The following is a 15,176-nucleotide window of genomic DNA, read 5'->3' as shown; positions in this document are numbered from 1 at the left end:
TGCTCCTACCGTTTTCCAACTTGGTAATCTTCTGTTGTAGGATTGTTTTGGTGTCTTCGAACTTGGAGAGCAAGTTCTCCATGCTATTGTTGAAGTCTAGCTCGTGCGCTTGGGAGGGCGCGGCGCGGTCGCGGCGCTCGCGCTGCGCGGCGTCGTGCAGCTCCAGCAGCTGGCGGCGCAGGTCGGCGAGGCGCTCGCGCTCGGCGCGCATGGCGGGCGGCGCGGCCAGCAGCGCGTGCTGCGCCAGCGCCTGCTCCTGCAGCGCGTGCAGGCGCGCCGGCAGCGCGCGGTCCGCGCACCGCACGCCGCCACGCGCGCCGCCAGCGCGTCCAGCAGGCGCGCGTGCTGCTGCGCCAGCGCGGCGGCGGCGCTCAGCGCGGGCGCGGGCAGGCGCGCGTGCAGCGCGGCGGCGCGGGCCTGCAGCTCGCCGAGGCGCGGCGCGAGGGCGCGGAGGGCGCGGGCGCGGGTGCGCAGGTGCACGAGCTGGTTGTGCGCGGGCGGCTCGCGGGCGAGCGCCTGCAGCCAGGCATCCGCCTCGTCCAGCTCGCGCTGCGTCGCCTCCGTGTCTGAGCCCAACTTCTCTTTGTCTTCCAACAGATTCATAGTGTTCCTTATGTCTAAAATCGTTCGTTGTATATTTTCCCATCGTGTTTTCAGGTCGTCTATGCTTTCGGCGTGTCGTTGGGCTTCGTCTGCGAGGAGGACAGAGGGGTGAGTGCAGGTCGGCAGAGCATGCACAGCCAGCACGCGACACTTACCCTGGAGGCCGGGCTCCGCGGCGAGGCGGCGCTGTATTTCCTCCACGTTGGCAAAATCCGCGCGCTGACTCTCTATCTCCTTCTCCACGCGCTCCAGGATGCCCGGAATCTCTTTTCTCTTTTCATTGTCTTCTTCCAACTCACGTTTGCACTGCGAATAAGAATATAGCAAAGTTTTGGGATCGCATGGAAGCCAAGTCCAGTTCAACTTAATTTGTAATAATAAATCAATATTTTGTGACTATATCAATAGTTGTGTTCACATTACAATAATATTGACTTGGCCATGAGCACAAGTTAAAAGTCGCTCCTTGTAAATACACTCTTTTGCAAAAAAAGCGGGCACCTATGCGAAATCTAGGTTTTAAGGACTTGAAGTGTATTTCAAAGGATTTTAATAACTGTAGTATGATATTAGCATTAAAAGGGTTAGCCAAACATGCGTGAAAGTGTATAAAAAAAAAATCACCATGGACTAAACATGCGCCATAGTACATGTGTAGTTCATAGATCTTGGATGATACCGACTGTCGGTCATTTAATAACAATAGGCATGATGACAAATTTTTAAATTCCTTTGTATGATGTAGGTATATTGGGATTTTTCTCTGTTCACTTTGAATCCGGCGCGAAAACGCTTGACAGTGACATGCCGTCACTTGTGACTTCACGCCTCGGGTTAACAAGACGCAAGTAAACAACGCTCGTTCAATAATTACGTTTTTCACAGTGTAAGTTATTTGTGTACGTTTCTCACTTTAAAAAAATACGAAAAAAGTGGCTTAAACTTGCAAGGCGAGATTCAAAAGCAATATTGCCCAGTATTTTTTACCCACACCATTATTTTTGTGAAGATCACTTTGATGTAAGTTTTTACATACCTAGTTTTCTACATTCTTGTATCGTCTATAAAACTCGTATTTGGTAATAATATTTTGTACGAGGTCTAAATGGTTAAAAAACCGGCCAAGTACGAGTTAGACTCGCCCACGAAGGGTTCCGTACCATTAAAAAAAAATCGGTAAAAAAACTTTTAAGTTAAACGGTTTTATCTTACGTGCACTGAAAACTAGAAAATAAAAAAAAACTGTTACTTACCTATAAACCTACATAGGTGGTCCCGGTCATATTAGACTAAAATAAAAACGTGGGGCCCATTACCTAACTATTGCTGTAATACTTTCTTCTAGAGGTTCTACTTACTATATTTCTACTTACTATAATCGTAACTGGAGATTTTGACAATCAATAATCAGCCGTAGCGGCTTCACCAGCGAACGCCGAGCTCACGATCTACCAAAGTATAAAGATATGCTTTGCCATAGGTAGGATTTCAGAGGGCCCCCACGTTTTTATTTTAGTCTAATATGACCGGGACCACCTATGTAGGTTTATAGGTAAGTAACAGTTTTTTTTTATTTTCTAGTTTTCAGTGCACGTAAGATAAAACCGTTTAACTTAAAAGTTTTTTTACCGATTTTTTATTTTCTAGTTTTTAGTATTTAATGAAAATGCCTACCGAATATTCCTCATTCTATATATGAGTCAGCAGCAGTGAGGGAGTGCCAGACTCTTACTGACTAAAAACCGTTGTGTTTCGTCGTAGGCCTTTTATGTACTAGGACAATCCCGCAGCCCAGGCAGGCCTTGGCCCTATTGGGCCCCGCTGGGGTTGCTGACAGTATTCTACTTGAGTAGCCCTTTCATTTGATACCCATATTGAGGGGGTTGTGGAAAAAATATGTAATCCGCCATTTTGTACCGGCGGCCATCTTGGATTTATAATGTTATTGATATTAGTATATTGTATTGTCATCGGAATTAAAGGTGTGTACCAAATTTCAGATCAATCTGACAACAGTAAGGTACTTAAATTTGAATTACTAAATTTGACCCAAGAATAAATAATAAAACAAACAGGGTAAGCTAAATAAAACCGTTTAAAAATCACGTTTGTTGTATGGGAGCCCCCCAAAACGTTTGTTTTATGGGAGCCTCCCCCCCTCCCCCCCAATATTTATTTTATTCTAATTTTCAGTATTTGTTATAACGGCAACAGAAATACATCATCTGTGAAAAATTCAACTCTCTTACTATCACGGTTCATGAGATGGAGCCTGGTGACAGACGGACGGACGGATGGACGAACGGACAGAGGAGCGAAAACAATAGGGTCCCGTTTTACCTTTTGGGTACGGAAGCCTAAAAAGGCGCACAACTGTCTCTTACTTTTAGTTTACACATATTCATAATACATTTTTTTTGCATCCTAAAGATATCTTTATTTGATGGCAAAAACTCTCCTAGATGGCGTGGGTTAATAATGACCCACGCCATCTATCGAGCGAGCATGGGTATATATGTCACCGTAAGATTACAAACATCGTTAGATTGCAATCTATCTCGAGAGATTGTAAACTGTCGAATTATTGTGAACCGTAACATCTGATTGCAATTTAACGCATTACTTTTCGCTATATTATAATCTATCGATGAGAAATTGTCAACTGTCCAAAAGCTCTCCCTGATTGGTCAGTCTTTTTGTAAGATCGACCAATAATCCGTTCTGTTCCCATGGAGTTCCCGTAGACTGAGGAATGAAATAGAGGTGTCAGTTAAATAAAATAAATGCTCTTCAAAAATTCTTCAAGTATTTATTATTTAGTACGAGTATGTAATTAATATTCCTGACATATGGAGAGAACAAACATATTGATTTCTGACACTTACGCGAATATACTACTATATATATAATACTATATACTACTAATAATACTACTTTTACGGATTTTATCGCGGTTATATTATATTATTTAATCCCGACGTTTAAAACCGCGATAAAATCCGTAAAAGTAGTTTTATTTAAATGAAATTGGAAAATTATAAGAAACTTTTATAAAAAAAAACGAAACAATTAGGTAGTTTACTCATCAGTTTGTCTTCAAACACAAATTCATTCCTAACTCTACGGGAACTCCATGGCAACAGAACGGCTGGTCGTGATTGGTCGATCTTACAAAAAGACTGACTAATCAGGGAGAGCTTTCGGACAGTTGACAATTTGACAATTTCTCATCGATAGATTATAATATAGCGAAAAATAATGCGTTAAATTGCAATCAGATGTTACGGTTCACAATAATTCGACAGTTTACAATCTCTCGAGATAGATTGCAATCTAACGATGTTTGTAATCTTACGGTGACATATATAAAAGATTTTATCATTATTCATTTAATTTTAACCTAACCAAATATTATAAAGAGGAAAACTTTGTTTGTTTGGTTGTAATGGATAAACTCAAAAACTACTGGACCGATTTTAAATATACATTCACCATTAGAAAGCTATATTATCTGCGAGTTACATAGGCTATATTTTATCCCGGTGCGGGCAGTAGCTCAAACGGGACGCGGGTGAAACCGCGGGAAAACGGCTAGTATGACAATAAAACAAATAGTGACATTTTGTACATAAATAAAGAAAAAAGTTATGAATGTAGTCAAAATTCATCACACACAATGTTCTTGAAAAACCGCAAATATAACATTTCCTATTATTCACTAAAGTATACAAGTTATTAAGGTTTTTTATATTTTCCGATTTTTGATGATCAGTCAGTGAGTGACAAAATGGTGTAACTTTGATCGCTCATTACTCGTAAACTATTTGTTCAAATGTCAAGTAATTTTCAGACTGAGCTTGTTCTTACTCTTGGTCATCGAAAACCTAAACGCCTAGCTTTGTCTACATGGATGATACAGGGGGGTGATATAGCCGCGAAACGCTTCGAGAAAAGGATGGTACGGCCGTGCCCGCTTTGATCAAGACTTGGCTGGGGCACTGCCGTGCCCCTAGATAGTCAATGACGATAGAGATTATGTACTTAAAATATTGGTCGGTGAACTCACCCGGTCGAGTGCTTGCTCGGCGTCACCGGCCCAGGTCTCGAAGGCTTTGTACCCGAGCTGGAAGTCAGCGCGCTGGTCGGGCGCCAGTCGCGGCTTCTTCGAGCCGCTATGCGCGTCGTCCGGCAGCGCCTGCTCCTCCTGCGTCTCCTGCGGCGGTGCGGCCGGCGACTCCTGCTCGGCCGCCGAGTCCTCCTCCAGCTCCATGTCGAAGCCCAACTCCTTGATCTGCGGCGAGAGACGCGGTGAGCACGGGCCAGGCGCGGACGCGGCGCCGGCCTCGCCACACTCACCCGCTGCGCCTGCACGTGCAGGATGAGCAGCAGCGCGTCCAGGCGGTCGGCCAGCGCCTCGGCGCGCTCGCTGAGCTCGGGCTCGCCCAGCGCCTGCGCCTCGCCCAGCGCCGCCGCCGCCTGGCGCCGCCGCGCCGCCAGCTCGCCGCGCAGGCGCCGCAGCTGCCGCACCCGCGCCAGCGCCGCGCCCACCTCGGCGGCGGGGTTGGCCTCCATCTGCTTGAGCTCGCGCTCGCACGCGTCGGCCGCGCCCAGCAGCGCCTCGTGCTGCGCGTCCAGCGCGTCCCAGCGCGCCTGCAGCTCCTGCAGCCGCTCCAGCTGCTGCATGGTCCACTGGCACGTGTGCGACCAGCGCTCGCTCAGCGCCGTCAGCTCGTCCTCGATCTCCGTGACGCCTGCACAACACGCGGGTCGCGGTGAGCGGGTCGCCTCGCGCGCGGCGGGGCGGCCGGGCGGTACGTACAGTTGTCCTGCGCGTCGTCGTCCACCACGACCACGGCGTCGGCGAGCGCGTCCACGCGCGGCTGCTGGCGCCGCAGGTCGGCGTGCAGCGCGCGCACGGCGGCGAGCTGCGCGCGCAGGCCGGCGCGGCCGGGGCGCGCGGCGCCGGCGCGGGACATGCGGTCCTCGGTGCGCGTGAGCCAGGCGCGGAACTCCGCCAGCTGCTGCTGCTGCGCGCGCATGAGCGCCGCGTGGCCGCGCGCCTGCGTGGCGAGCGCGGCGCGGCGCAGCGCCTCCCAGCGCCCGCCCAGCAGGCGCAGCTGCAGCCGCACCTCGGCCGCCTCGTCGCGCGACAGCCCGGCGTCCAGCAGGCGCGCGCCCTCGTCCAGCACGCCGCCCACGCGCGCCTGCTGCGCCGCCAGCTCCAGCAGGAAGCGCTCGTGCGCGTGGAAGTGCTCCTTGAGCGGCGCCAGCTCCGCGCCCTCCGGCTCGCGCGCCGCCGCCAGCCGCTCCTCCGCCTCCAGCAGCCACGCCAACACCTCCTCGAAGGCGGCGTAGTACCCGCCCAGCTCCACCGAGCCGGTCGTCGCCGTCGACAGCGGCCGACTGCCCGCCACCTGCCGGTGCATACGACACTTGGTAGCACCCGGTGGGCCGGGTGCAGGAGCTGCGCTCTCAGATTTGCATCGCACTCACCTCGGGCGGCTGAGTGGCGACCGGCGTGCCGGGTTCCGAGTGAATGCTCTCCATGTCGGCTACGTCTTCGCACGAATGTGGCAGAGATTGGAACAGACACATCACGTACATCATTATCGATTTTTTGTCAGGATTAGGCGTATTCACATCTAAAAACAGAAATGAAAATCGTTAAAAACGATATAGATGCAACGGGGCGCAGTAGCGGGTAGCGGTGGTCACCCTCGGGGTCGAGCAGGCGGTCGATGTTGAGGTGCTGGTGCGCGACGCTGAAGGCGTGGTCGAGCCGCGCCGCCGGCCCGCGCGCCACCACGGCCGCGTAGTCGAACAGCTGCGGCCGCCAGCGGTGCAGCAGCGCGTTGAACGCCAGCCCGTCCGACCACGACGTCGTGAAGTTGCGCACGTTCACGCCCGCGTAGTTCTGCACGACACAACCATGCTATACCCACATTCCATTCACTTCGAATACGGTACTGTTTATCACTACAATGTCAGTAGGTACGACAGTTTCAGACGAAATTGACACTGCGGTCAGACTGACCACTGACCTGCGTATGAGTGCGGCACCACGCTAGCAGGGTCTTCTCCAAATTGGTCTGCTGCAATTCTGACATGAGCTCCTTGAGATGATAGTGCACCTGCCAGTGCAGGATGATGCTCCACACTAGTCCTGTAAGATGGAGCAAGGCGTGAGACTGAGCTGGGCGGGGCGGACGCAGGGGGCGGACAAGCGCAGGCGGCACATACCTAGCGTGAGCTTGGGGTTGGCGTCGACGATGTCGTTGCTGCTGATGTTGACCAGCTTGACGCCGTTGGCCTCCAGCACGTGCAGCGCCGTGTTCACGTTGTTGATGTGGTGCACGCGCATGCGCCCGCGCTCTCGTTTCTGCAACATATGCACGTGCGCCGTCACGCCCTGCCGCACCTACACGCTACCTTCACCATATCAACCAATTTCCGTTCGACAACGAACGCCAACAGGCTATATTGATGTTCCTGAATTCACCAGGTCCGAATACACAAAGAGTGAATTATTTCATTAGAGCGGCTACCCATGGGTATGAAAACGTTTCACTGTAGATTAGCTAGGTACTAAAACTATGAGTATTGAACAGACCTCACGTTAGAAGCGACATTTTCGCAAAGGCGAGACAAATTGCTAAACTAATTTGCACATACAAGGAGAAAGTCAGTTGACACCAGTGGTGCAGGAGATGGTGACTATAGAGAAGAACAAACAGATTGAGGCGCTACTCACATACTGCTGCGCGGTGAGGATCTCGAGCAGCGCCAGCAGGATCTCGCCGTCCCGCAGGTCCAGGAACAGGTCCTCCACCAGCGGCTTGTCGTTCTGCAACACGACACTCGCTCAGCGCCTTCACATCTATACTATGTATCTGGTCCACGCCAGGGCCCAGCCAAGTCTCCAGCAAAGCGGCCTCGACGGGTATCACGGGTACGTGTTCAAATTTTATGGCTTATTTGTCTTCTATACCCACTAATAATATTATTTGTAGTTCTATATACAATAGACATTATGTAATAAAGATATTTTTTATACGGTGCCTATAAACTTGATTTAAAAAATTGTCTCTTCTTTCAAATGCTCTATTTGGCGAGAAAAACCTACCTACAAGTTAAATACATTTATGAAGAAATCTATTCAGTAGTTTCAGTATTTCTCACATCTGGCGTAGTAGCATTGCCACACCCGCTGTGCTTTCTTCTGGGTGACGGAAGCGACCCAAAACTTAAACTGATAGGTACGGCTGTGGGACTTTTAGCAAGCCAAGAGCGGGTCAGGATCCTTGCCTGGGACATACTGTCCACAGAGCATGATTACACTTGTGGCACAAGCACAAGCTCAGTGCCACAGCGGAATTGACCCTAATTACGGCGCAAAGCCATCTGCGAGCAGCAGTCGCGTCGTCCCGATCAGCTCGGACTACATGTTTCACTCTCATTGTATGAGCAAAGGCAAGTTCAATTCAAGTGTATTAAGTTAGCACCAGTTTTAAATACTAGTCACGAATATAACTCAAACTCACTGTTTGGTTTTGAGTCCATATTTATTTATATCTCACATCTCAAAATGCTTGCTTGGTTAGTAGGTACACACATAAATAAGCAATAACGTGTATGAACTACTTATTGATTGGACGTAATAGAAGGCGCGGGTAACAAACAAACTAAAACTGATCAAAGTGATCGACCAATATCGAGCCGAGACCTTTAATTTAACGAGTAGTTTGGTGGCCATGCTTCATCGTCAACAAAGTCTAAAGTTGATGTAGTCAAAGCGATAGTTTTACCTTCACAAGTTGAGAGTTGATCCATTTTGTGAATGTTTTCTTCTGGACATCTTCTCGTTCATCTGAAACAACAAAAGAACAATACTAATATTAGCTGTATAACTTAAATTATTCAAACAGTAGTAAGTTAAAAAGAATAAGCTGGTAACCCCAAGAGAGAGCGGGGGTGAGGAGGCGCGGAGGCGGCCATTCGAACAGGCATGGCGGTTGTGATATTGTGAAAAATGATTGTATATCTGCTATCTCTATGCTATGCTGCTATATCGCTAAATAAAGTGTGATTGTGTATAGAAATTCGTAAGTGTTTTCTAATACTAAATACAACTTTCCGTAGATAAAAATAACATCAGTAGTTACCTGTACGTTCAAATTAATCAAATAATGATTGCTGCATTAATACCTTGTATACATAAAAGTATCAAGGGGTAATGAGCTCATAAGCGATATCCGCTATCCGAGAGGCATGCCTAGATGCGGACTGGCTACATATAGTGCGAGGCGTCACCGACTGCCGCCCGCAGCAGCTCCCAGAACTTCAGCAGCGTGAGCATACACGAGTGTGCCGCCTGGGTGTGTGTGGCCTGGATCGGATGACGGTGCTCCCGTTATCCTCGCTCCAGTGGACTTTATTGCCGCTTTGTTTGACGCATCCGTCGCATCATGTATCGCAAAGTCCTTCGGCGTTTTGGCCAGCATAAAATCGAATGATCAAATCCGGAGTGCCAAATTCAACATTTTAGAAATCTTGTTTGCAAAAGAAACGATTACCAACACAGCGAGAGAGATATTAAAAAGACAATTTTATTATATTTTTTTATAATCTATATCTACAATGTATACTTCTGTACTCTATACTAATATCATTTAGAGCAGCTATACTCTCAGTGTGTTCCGCAGAAACCTAAGGTTCCGCGATATCTCTGGAGGGGTTCCGCAAGAATGAGGGTTTTCAAAAATGGCGTTCACCAGGTGGCAGCACCGAGTCGTCAGGTCCAGGTAACTGTCAAAGTGCTTATCTTTACTATGAATAGTGAACGATTTTAGTGTTTTTTTTATTTTATAATTAAAGCACTGCATTATTGTTTTACTATTGCGGTTGAGTAAATAAAAAAAACTAAATCATATTGTGTTAACAAATTTTTCAACAAGCTTTTCCTTAGTACCAGTGACTTTTGCACCCTCTCTCTTAGCTCAATTTTTAGTTCGGAAACCTTATTCTGACCGTAGTCCATAATAAAATCAATAACACTTCCAATATAACAGAATTTCAATAAAGAATAAGTTCGGCACCTACATTCCATACTATTTGACAGCTGTTTGGACCTGACGCATACGAAGCGCCGCAGAAAAAATATCGAAAACCCTCATTCAGAAAAAAAAACAAAACACTTCTCCATTGTATTCTGCATATACAAGCACTTGCAAATGAAGCAAAAGCCATCAGATTTAAAATTAGTTATGGATGAAGCAGCAAAAATAATTAATTTTATCAAGTCACTACCACTAAAATCCCGATTGTTCTTATTATTGTGTGAAGATTATGGCAGCAAAGATAAAACATTGCTGCTCCATACAGGTGCGCGATGGCTGTCTCGGGGTGAAACATGTCATCACATAACAAGGCTTTATTAACTTAGATATAAGAATCTGTTTTAATTTTGTCATCCATCAGACATAAGTCACAGTTCCAAACGATGTGTCCCAACGGATTCAAATGCAGGATCTGTGTTGAATATCCAATGCTTGGCAAAATGGCTTTATAAAGATACACGTTTAAAAACTATTGTTTTATTGTAGGGTTCCAGCAAGTATTTTGTTTTCCAAAAGGGCTCCGTCAACAAAAAAGTTTGAGAACCAGTGATTTAGAGGAAGCATTTGTTTGTTCGTATCCTAAAGGCTCCGAAGCTACTGGACCAATTAGAAAAACTTGGGAAGCTAGACAGTTCCCGAGTAACATAGGCTATTTTTTATAGGGATACGGGCAGCACTTCCCACGGGACGCGGGTGAAACCGCGGGACACAGCTAGTTATTTAACAAATAAAACTATGGCCGCAGTACGCACTAAGTGCACATCGTCACAGACTGGATTGCCTACATCTGCATGTAATGTTATACGCTCACTTTCAACACTAACTAACGAAAGCACAAGTATCGTTCTCGAATGATGTCATCCCGCCACACTAGCAAAGCTTTGTTGTTTTTAACCAAAACGATAACAAAAAAACGGGTTTAGATTTGGTGATCTTTTACTATTTTTGCAACATAAGCAAAAAAAAAATCGGTAAAAAAACTTTTAAGTTAAACGGTTTTATCTTACGTGCACTGAAAACTAGAAAATAAAAACTTTACCTATACCTATAGGTGGTCCCGGTCATATTAGACTAAAATAAAACGTGGGGCCCATTACCTAACTATTGCTGTAATACTTTCTTCTAGAGGTTCTACTTACTATATTTCTACTTACTATAATCGTAACTGGAGATTTTGACAATCAATAATCAGCCGTAGCGGCTTCACCAGCGAACGCCGAGCTCACGATCTACCAAAGTATAAAGATATGCTTTGCCATAGGTAGGATTTCAGAGGGCCCCCACGTTTTTATTTTAGTCTAATATGACCGGGACCACCTATGTAGGTTTATAGGTAAGTAACAGTTTTTTTTTATTTTCTAGTTTTCAGTGCACGTAAGATAAAACCGTTTAACTTAAAAGTTTTTTTACCGATTTTTTATTTTCTAGTTTTTAGTATTTAATGAAAATGCCTACCGAATATTCCTCATTCTATATATGAGTCAGCAGCAGTGAGGGAGTGCCAGACTCTTACTGACTAAAAACCGTTGTGTTTCGTCGTAGGCCTTTTATGTACTAGGACAATCCCGCAGCCCAGGCAGGCCTTGGCCCTATTGGGCCCCGCTGGGGTTGCTGACAGTATTCTACTTGAGTAGCCCTTTCATTTGATACCCATATTGAGGGGGTTGTGGAAAAAATATGTAATCCGCCATTTTGTACCGGCGGCCATCTTGGATTTATAATGTTATTGATATTAGTATATTGTATTGTCATCGGAATTAAAGGTGTGTACCAAATTTCAGATCAATCTGACAACAGTAAGGTACTTAAATTTGAATTACTAAATTTGACCCAAGAATAAATAATAAAACAAACAGGGTAAGCTAAATAAAACCGTTTAATAAAAACGGAGGGTTCTGTACCATTATTTAGAAAATGAGCAAAAACATCACGTTTGTTGTATGGGAGCCCCCAAAATATGTATTTTATTCTAGTTTTCAGTATTTGTTGATATAGCAGCAACATAAATAAATCATCTGTGAAAATTTCAACTCTCTAACTATCACGGTTCATGAGATACAGTCTGGTGACAGAGGGACGGACAGAGGAGCGAAAACAATAGGGTCCCGTTTTACCCTTTGTGGTACGGAACCCTAAAAAAACTTATAACTTAATGAGTATTTACTGAAGATAAAGTACACTGAAGGCGATGCCTATGTCGCTTAGACAAGAGAAATTCCATCATCCTCCGAGCCTTTTTCCCAACTATGTTGGGGTCCGATTCCGGTCTAACCGGATGTAGCTGAGTACCACCTTGTAAAGCACTGGTAGTACCAGAGCTTTACCCGCGCTCTCATACTCGAGCGAGAGGTTGGTTCTTTGCCCACTAGGCCACCACGATTTTTTTGACAAGACAAGAGAAGTTATCGATGTGAAATCTTGCCAAGACCCTTTTAGGATATAGTAGACCAGTATCTCCTATGCAGGAAGCATCTTGTAGTAGCGAGCTTATCGCGTGACCCTGTCGCCGCTCCAAATATCAGCGAGAGTTATCGATGCCAGTGTCGGGCAACGGCATGCATTACGTAATGTAAGCTAATCGGTCCCTTGCGGTGGCGCCGCCCGACACTCGCCTCACATAACGCGATCTTTGCCTCATTGTCAGTGTTCTATGGATGCTAATCAGGCGCACTTGAACCATGCTAGGCGACCGAAGACAATAAAAAATCTGGTCAAACACTGACCACACTAAAGGTACGATGCGTACAAATTATTCGTCTTTAACGATGAATCATCTCGATGAATAAAAACCACTCTCATTAAAATAACACAAACTGCCGCTGCTGGACCTGCCTCAACATACGCACGCGTAGGGCAGCAAGAGTGCGCGCCGGACTTGTACCTGTGTAGTAGTACAGTTATATCGTAATATTGTGATCGTACATATAGGTACCTAATTAATACAAATAGACGATAGTAAACAATGGCTCATGTGTGGTGTGCAGGCGGTGTTGATCAATTTAGAACTGCTAAGACTTTACCATCCTCATAATATGCAATGGCAACTTTTTCATCAAGGGTAAACATAAGAATGACGAAAATCAGTACGTCCCATCGCACGGACTTGTGGGAGGTACAATATGAAGAGGGTTAGCTCATCTTGAGGTAGGCGTACCTGTACATACTCGAATGAATAAGCTTTATTATGCATGCTGATGATGACCTACAAAGCGAATTTGATATCTAGTTTTTTTAGTTGCGTTGTCACTACTGGCTAGTTAACGACTCTAGGAGTTACAGGGATCACTGGGTTGGTTGAGAATAAGATACACTAAGCTCGGTGTGATGGCAACCCTTGCTGTTGTGTGCTGCTTATAGGCTTTGCTCTCTTTCATGCACTGGAAACCATACAGATTAACCTCCTCGCAATATTAAAAGATCAGAAAAATGTACGCACGGTCGAATTGAGTAAGTACCTTCTTCTGTTTGAAAGTTGGTTTAAACCAATTAAAAATTCGCAAGGAAGTAGGTTTTACATGTGGGAAAGAATAACATACTCGTACCGGTAAGTTCTTGATGAATTAACCGTTGTATTAAGAAAAGAAAAACCAGCCATGTGGGAGTTGGACTTATGCACAGAGGGTGAGGCTTGATTTTCTTTTTCTATATTTTTGGCTACAATTCTGGACTATGTAGCCATTAATCGGAACCCACTTTTTATCCGGGTCCATGGCATGTTTGGCGGTGCCTAACCACGCCGAGGTGGGCATGAGGAGGCGCGCGGCCGAGTGGGCGGACCCGAACGCGTGACGTCACACTGCACCGCTCGTGCCATGTGCTAGCAGTAGGTACATGCGTGATCACATTCGAAATTAGGACCATCAAAGCAGCTCTTACTTTACACTGACGATCATTTCATTAGCACACTATGACAGCATCAATACCGCCCGCGGTCATGTTATGCACTCCTCGCTGATAAATTTAGCAATTGCCAGCCATCATTTATGTAATAGAAGTAAAAACATGCGTATAATATTAGCCCATAGAATAATATGTTAGTCCGATGGTGCGCGGAGATGGCATTCCATGTTTCGCTGCGTAGCAATTATTTCCAGTAATTTCTCTTGATTAAGCGGAGCGTGCGTGTGCGGCACATAGCTCATCAGTGCAGCGCGTCGCGTGCGCCGTCGCCGCCGTGTCAATGCTCCTGCGCCGGGAAATTGGAAGCGTCACCGCGGCCGGGACCTGCCGCATGGCGGTTGAGTCGCTCTACTATATCTAGCTGCATCCAAATGAAACATCTCGATGGGAACTTTTAGCAGCACATTATGGACCGAGCTACAATGTGTTAAACGGAAGGCCGTAACTAAGGAGCTCTAATTCCGATAATATACTACATGCATAGGGCTGCCATCCGTCCGGATTTCCCCGGATTTGTCCTCGTTTGGAGGCCGTCCGGGGGCCGTCCGGGCGGGGTTTCAAGAAGTGTCCGGGGAAAACCCGGACACTTTTCATATAAGGAAGCACCTCATTTAATTTAAGTATATGTTAATAGTAAATGGATTACAAATTAGGTATTATTTTGTTTAAAAAAATCGTACTCGTTCGGGAAAAAATTGCGATTTACGTAAAATGTCCGGGTTTTTAAACGGTTTTATTTAGCTCACCCCGTTTGTTTTATTATTTATTCATTCTTTCTTCTTGGGTCAAATTTAGTAATTCAAATTTCACCCTCTTCCTGTCAACCGATTATTTTAATATTTGTCCGGGTTTGGCGAAATTCGAGATGGCAGCCCTATACATGCATGAAGGTATACAATATGACAAGTAGTTAGTATGCAAGTACCGCGATGTCCGCTGCTGTAGCAACATCGCCGTGCGGCAGTGCGGGATTACGAGGGATAAACGTCCCAGTGGTACGCCGCACTTGACAATAGGCTAGTTTCCTAAAAAATAATAATTAGTCCGTCTTGTAGATTGTCCAAAATTAAGCGATACATATTTTTTCTTTTTTAAATTGGATCAGAACTTGTTAAGATATAGCGTGTTAAAGTTGAGTGTGACGTCACAAGTTGCTACAATTTTCAGGACACTGTGACGTAAAAGGCCCCCACTCCTAATTTTTGAAGTGTATTATCTTTGTCATTTTATGTTTAATTAAAAAAAGAAAAAATACGTATCCAATATTTTTTGATTATCTAAAAAGCGAACTAAATATTATTTCATTATTTCGACCCTGGACACTACCCTATTCACCTTATTAGAACTGAATCTAGGTATTTTTCTATATTTTTATAAGTAAACATCTTCAGTAGGTTTTGGTAGCCATAGAGCCATACAAATCATCTGGTATTCCATTTTATAAAACGGACAAATTGAGTCGGTGTTAAAGTCCTTAAGTATGGCTAGAATGAAAGTGCATATGAATGTAAAGATAAAATTGAAATAAGGGCAGCAGACTAGTCTTTTACACGCTTT

At 45.6% G+C, this 15,176-nt stretch overlaps 2 protein-coding genes across 2 annotated transcripts in view; both read right to left on the bottom strand.

Moving 5' to 3' along the window:
• LOC110377436 (dystrophin, isoforms A/C/F/G/H) overlaps window positions 1-900 on the bottom strand; it is a 407,988-nt gene extending 407,088 nt beyond the window's left edge. The window contains 2 exon segments of the mRNA XM_064040791.1: window positions 10-692; window positions 759-900. Coding sequence (XP_063896861.1) covers window positions 10-646 — 637 coding nt within the window. The 5' untranslated portion in view covers window positions 647-692; window positions 759-900.
• Window positions 663-8,959, bottom strand: LOC135118555 (utrophin-like). The gene is made up of 12 exons (XM_064040929.1): window positions 8,914-8,959; window positions 8,409-8,470; window positions 7,355-7,447; window positions 6,844-7,021; window positions 6,645-6,766; window positions 6,319-6,517; window positions 6,097-6,245; window positions 5,423-6,017; window positions 4,960-5,354; window positions 4,670-4,894; window positions 739-909; window positions 663-692 (listed from the first exon to the last, which is right to left on the bottom strand). Exons 1-12 carry the CDS (start codon window positions 8,957-8,959, stop codon window positions 663-665), a joined length of 2,265 nt encoding a protein of 754 aa, XP_063896999.1.
• Window positions 8,960-15,176: the final 6,217 nt, after the last annotated feature.

The sequence above is a fragment of the Helicoverpa armigera genome, chromosome 23, assembly GCF_030705265.1.
Source record: "Helicoverpa armigera isolate CAAS_96S chromosome 23, ASM3070526v1, whole genome shotgun sequence".
NCBI lineage: Eukaryota > Metazoa > Arthropoda > Insecta > Lepidoptera > Noctuidae > Helicoverpa > Helicoverpa armigera.
The sequence above is the reverse complement of the archived record's forward strand: the minus strand, read 5'-3'. Positions and strand labels throughout refer to the sequence as shown.

Coding starts and splice junctions, on each gene's coding strand:
- LOC135118555 (XM_064040929.1), bottom strand. CDS start 8,959: ATGCTCACGCTGCTGAAGTTCTGGGAGCTGCTGCGGGCGGCAGTCG. Junction 5,355..5,422: donor CGACGACGCGCAGGACAACT/GTACGTACCGCC, acceptor CGTGTTGTGCAG/GCGTCACGGAGATCGAGGAC. Junction 693..738: donor GTAAGTGTCGCGTGCTGGCT/GTGCATGCTCTG, acceptor TCCTCCTCGCAG/ACGAAGCCCAACGACACGCC.